Source organism: Gordionus sp. m RMFG-2023, chromosome 1 (assembly GCF_954871325.1).
Source record: "Gordionus sp. m RMFG-2023 chromosome 1, tfGorSpeb1-WG-v2, whole genome shotgun sequence".
NCBI classification, from domain to species: Eukaryota; Metazoa; Nematomorpha; class Gordioida; order Chordodea; family Parachordodidae; genus Gordionus; species Gordionus sp. m RMFG-2023.
Window position 1 is genome coordinate 25,777,883 of NC_088775.1, and position 6,000 is coordinate 25,783,882.

General features: G+C 25.1%; 1 protein-coding gene across 1 annotated transcript in view; it reads right to left on the minus strand.

The window, feature by feature from the left end:
- LOC135931847 (leucine-rich repeat-containing protein 59-like) overlaps positions 1 to 5,131 on the minus strand; it is a 53,109-nt gene extending 47,978 nt beyond the window's left edge. The window contains exons 1-4 of the mRNA XM_065469154.1: positions 5,007 to 5,131; positions 4,905 to 4,964; positions 4,594 to 4,857; positions 4,481 to 4,553 (exon numbers count right to left, since the gene is read on the minus strand). Coding sequence (XP_065325226.1) covers positions 4,481 to 4,553; positions 4,594 to 4,857; positions 4,905 to 4,964; positions 5,007 to 5,093 — 484 coding nt within the window. The 5' untranslated portion in view covers positions 5,094 to 5,131. The remainder of the gene's footprint in view (positions 1 to 4,480; positions 4,554 to 4,593; positions 4,858 to 4,904; positions 4,965 to 5,006) is intronic.
- Between the last annotated feature and the right edge of the window lie 869 nt (positions 5,132 to 6,000).

Below are 6,000 nucleotides of genomic sequence, written 5' to 3' on the forward strand. Positions count from 1 at the left end.
TCAAGATATTATTAGCGATGCTGAAATAAAGGTAATTTTTTTACATCCAAAAGGACCTTCTCAATCCTTTTATTATTCATCAATACCAGATATTCTAATTATTCCGATATATGATATTCTCACAATTGTCAACCCCTTGACAGCCACCGGAAGAACATACACTTTAACTAATGATGAATCTAACTTGGCAATATATAAATTAAATTTAAAGAAATTTAATTAAAATTATTTTAAGCTTACTATTATTAATTATTCGATATATATTTTATTAAGGAATAAAAAAAATTTGACTTATATTGTTAAAATTGATATTTTAAATTACCGACGCCATCTAGCGGATTTTTCAAAAATGAGATTTTCTCTAATTAATATTTTTGGGCCCACTCTGAAATTTTTTTATGAACAGTTCTTGGTAATCTTTACAAAATATCTGAAATTTGGGAAAAAAATTTTAGTCTAACATTTTAAAAAATTAATCACAAATTTTTAACCGCAATTTAAAAAAAATATATAAACTAAAAATTAATTTTATTTAACATACGTTCAAGAGTTTACTTAGAGCTATAAAATGAGCCATAATAGATATACATAGTGCATCTAGTATAAATGTTATCCCAATTTTAAAAATTCATTTTTTTCAAAAAATGACCAAGCTGAGCCACTTTGAAGCCTTATATCTCCGGTTCTAATAGAGTTAAGAGTCTAATATTTTGGATTCGTCACTTACAATACTTTACTAACTTAAATACCAAATTTTAACAAAATCTGAGATGGTCGGGTTGTAAAGTGATTGATTTGACATGGAATGACCCAAATGTAAAACCTGTATAATCAAAAAAATAATAAAGGGTTAAACACAAATTTTGTTAAACATATAGGTTATCTTAAACATTCAAGTTTACAACATTGTCTACCTTTAAAACTGCCCAAGATGGTATATTTAAAAGATTTTAAGAAAATATTTTCCTATGATTTGAATATAATGTGGCTTTTTGACATCAATATCACATCCATATTTTTAGAACTTATGGTTTGAGTTGTGTAATAAAAAAAATAATTTCAAAATATATTAATAAAAGAAGTCCTAAATATAGTACCAGAGTAAATAATAAAGTTCAAACTATAAAACCAATGATTAACATCTAATAAAGAAAATGATGATTATTTTTCTTTTGGTGAAACAAATGGTGCTGAGTTCAATAATACAAATAACATTGGCTGGAGATTTTAAATTATTAAGTCGAAATATTATATAAATGCTTAATTATTATCCTTCTATTAAGGAAATTTTTTACATTATAATACTGCAATACCTTCATCAGCTCTAATTGAAAGGTTATTTAGTTTTGGTAAAAATGTTAAATACGCCGAAACAACAAAGGTCTAATGATAAATTATTTGAAAATTTTGATTATCTTATAATGAATGTATTTTAAATACTCTTTTACAAATTAATATTTCAACTCCCATTAAAAATACTAGTCTCCCTTCTCAATCTATGCTAAGAATGGCTAATACTAATATTAAAATGCCTGATTATTATAATTAACTCATATTAAATGTTTTATTAATTATTGTAAATATTCATTCTTATTATATGTGTATGTTATGTTCTTCACAAATAAATAGTAAAAACTATATTTTATAAGCTATTCTGATTTAATTGGTAATGATAATTTAAAAGTATCTTGTATTTAAGATACTCTAATTAAGTAAAAGATACAAATATCTTTTATCTTGTCTCTTTTTGATATTTTGAAAAAGATACTAGTATCTGTATCTAAGATTCATTTTTTCACAAATCTGTATGTATTTAGATTCTTTTTCAAGAGGACCTGCCCAACTCTGTTGTATATGAACAAATAATTGTAGGAAAATAATAAATCATCAAAAAGCTATGCAATCTAAAATAAGGTATGCAAAACTCACAATTAGCAATATTTTACAAATAAAGTGAAAAATTTTAGGCAAAAAGTCAAATTTATGATTTCTCCATCATCAAACGTAGGATAAATATCCGGTTCACCAGTCATTCTTGACAGGATAGATACTAGTTTATTATATCTGTATAGTGTTATAAATTGCATATAAAAATAAATACTTTCTTCGTCCATCATAAAACAATGTTCGGAAGTTAATTTTGTATTATAAGGTTATTCAAATAAAAACAGCCGTTAACAACAATTTTAGAAATATAAAATGTTTCTTTATTCCAATAGGAAATTTTATTAAATAGGAATAATTTCAATAATAACTACTAATAATGTATGATTATTTTCCAATATTTATTAATACTGTAAATAATTTTAGTCAAATAATCTAGAATAAAAAATTATTCGATGAATTATTTTCCTTATTCGAATTTGATTTGAATATTTGAATTGAATAATTGTGTTATTTGTAAATACGGACCAAATCGAAAAACAAATATTCGTTCGTTTTAGGTATGTTCAGAATTAAGGAGTATAAAACACATTTAAATGTTTTAAACATAAAAGATGATTAAAGTAAGTCAAATTATTATTTCGCAAGAACTAAGAAAATATATATTTAATGTGTTATATGAAGAGCACATTGATAAATTCAGGATGATAGGTACAATGAAAAGATATTTTTGGTGGTCAGGAGTTATTAAAGATATTAAGAAATAGTGTTTAGGTGTAATTCTTGTATGACTAATGCATCTACATTACCAAGAGTTAGGCAAAATCACTGGGTACAGCCTGATATACCTACCCTGGTATCAAATTTACATGAATTTTTTTAGACGTATTAAAAAAATTTATGGTCTGATAATTATATGGGTACAATGGCGGGAGATTATCAAGGTTAAAAACATTAGCACCATTACCACGATAATTAAATTAAATAAAGTTTTTTTCTAGATTCGGTTATCAAATAGATTTGATATCAGATAATGAACTAGCTTTTAGGTCTTATGATTTTAAAATTTTTAAAGTAAGAGATTTATACATATTTTTACTCCTGCTTATCACCCATCCTCTAATGGGATGGCAGAGAGGGCTGTTCATATAGCAAAGAATATGATTTATATATTAAAGATTGGGATCAAAACTTTGGCTAAGATGAATGTTGAATGGGGAGACTGGCATGCAGCCTGACTAAGCAGGCCTTAGATTTTAGAATCATGATCAAAGTATTCAGAATACCATAACCTCAGGCTATTTCCATAAACTCTTATTTTACACCAACATCGTTTTTTTGTGCTGTAAATTGACATTGTTTGATTTTATAAAGATACTTCTGATAATCCTAATTCTGAGCAAATCCCTGCATGGGCCAAGCCTAAAAATTTTTTTAAAAAAAACTGAGGGGCTCAAAAATATAAAACCCAGGATGGGCAAAAATTGACCAATTTCTTTCTGAACAAGTAAAACTAGAAATTGTTATTAAAATTCCACTTCTTTTAATTGGCAAAGCCCATTATATGTACCAAAATCTGATTGCTTTTGATAGAACTTACTGCTTTATACATTTTTTGCTATTAAATATGCCACTTTTACCACTGAAGTTAATGATATCATGAAATGCCACTTTTTTGGCAAAGCCCATTATATGTACCAAAATCTGATTGCTTTTGATAGAACTTACTGCTTTATACATTTTTTGCTATTAAATATGCCACTTTTACCACTGAAGTTAATGATATCATGAAATGCCACTTTTAACATTGAAATTTAAGATATCATGAAATATCAGTGATCATACCTTTAACTAAAACTTGTAATATATCACATGCTTCAATAAATTTACTGTAAAATGCTAGTCTTGATATTGTGACTCCAATAAATAAGCAGTATTATATTGTTTTCTCCTTTTTTAAATAATTCTAGAGCTTAGGGTTCAAATAATCGACATTTTGAAACAACTGGAATGAATTATAGATTATTTTGATATCTATATTAATTGATCTTTTGTTTTCTGCTCTCATGAAAAAGTTGACAGTCTACACAATAAATGATATATAAATCATTAATTGACTTGTCACTATCAAAATCTAATTATCATTTAATTTTGATTAAATGAGAGAAATTATTTTGTAAGTTATTTTTTAAATTCCAAATCTGGCCTAATTTTTAAGATAATTTCATGGGTTTTCTAATGATACCAAAAATAAGCTTCTATCATTAAAATTTTATGAGTAATCTTTATTTTTGTGTATTTTGCCATAATAGGTAAGATACCTATTTTACATTTAGCCCTAATATCTTCATAAAAAATCAAAATATTTTTTTTAAAAAAATGAATTGCTTGCAAGATATCCTTTGATTTAAAATATGCCCAAGAAACTATAGCTTTTCGTCAATGTGTAATAAAATGACCCATAGATAAAACAGTATTAACAAGTATTATTCATTTTCAAAAAACTATTAAATATGTATCATTAGATTTATTCTTTTATTTTTGAAATCAACCATTATTTAGCAAACATATATTTTTAATAAAAATTTATGATTACCTTGTCTAATTTGTTCTTCTTTTTGTTTTTGCTTATCAATTGTAGCTTGAATATTTTTGTAATGTGCCACTACCTATTCATTATTTAGATAAAAATATCTGCATAATTTATACCTTTTTTGCACAGCTTTTACATTCACTTTCATCCAAGCAGAAGCCAGCAACAGGTCTTAATTTATCATTTAATGGGTTGCCCTTGAGATCTAAATATTTTAGATTTGAAAGACGATAGAAACTGGTGGGCAAATTTGTTAGATGATTATCACTTAGATCAAGATGTTGTAATCTTATAAGATTTCCAAATGCTTCTGGTAACTCTGATAATAAATTTCTGCTTATATCTAAGTCTACAATATGTACTAACGAACAAAAATCAGTCTAACAAAAAAAAAACAATCATAAGTAATTATTTTATTAATCCTTACACCAATATGAGATATTTTATTGCAAGACAAGTCGAGAGAAATATATCTAGGAAAATTTAGCTAGGGCAAATAAAAATTAGTTATACATTCATTTATATTTACTATCGATTTTATTGGAACGGTTGTTAAATCAGATAAACTAAAATCAATTTTATTTCCTTGTAATATAACTTTGGCGTTTTGAGTCATATTGTTATATATATTAGAATATGGGTGTCACATTTCACTCACTTAACCTTCAGATATGACACTTCTTAGATCACGTGTATATATGACAATATTACATTTCGTATTATTAATCGATCTTTGTTTTTGTTTAATTCAAACAGTTCAATTTATTTATCAATATATTTTATTTATTTAGTATTATAAATTTTTATATATAGGCTAATGCTTCGTTTTATCATATTATATTTTTAAAAAAATATTAAATAAAGATTAATATTTAATATAATTATTAAAAATATATATAATATTAATAATTTAAATAAGGGAAAATTTGTGAATTCTTTGTCTAAAAAGTTGTATTTTACTTTTAAATATATTAAAGCATTAAGATAATTGGTTATATATAGTTTAATAAAGTTATTTAAATGATCATTAAAATGTAATATATTATAAAAAAATATAAACTTCAATCACTCCGCCAAAGGTTAATATCTTATGCGTGAGGATATGCGTAGATTTTTATCTAACAATCAACAAATATGTGGGTATAGATAAAGATATACTATTTCGTAGACGTGACAAATAGGATGGTGGCTGGTAAAATATTTTGAACAATATATTTAAGAGATGCATCTTTATATTTCGGAGTTAATCCAATATATAGGAACCTTTTAATAATCACGACTCATATCTAAGTATCCCTTTTGGGTAGACTAGCGCTTCGATAATATTTCAAAGATCTATGTAAAATTTATTTAAATTAGAGTTGTACAAAAGATCTTCTTTGAAGATTTTTGAGCGAGATCTAGCTCAAAAATTTGAGCAAGATCTTTGAAGATCGTAAAATTTGAAGATCTTTTATTTATAAAAAAATTTGAGCAACGATCTTAAAAGATCTAGATCTTTGAAGATCGTAAAATTTGAAGAT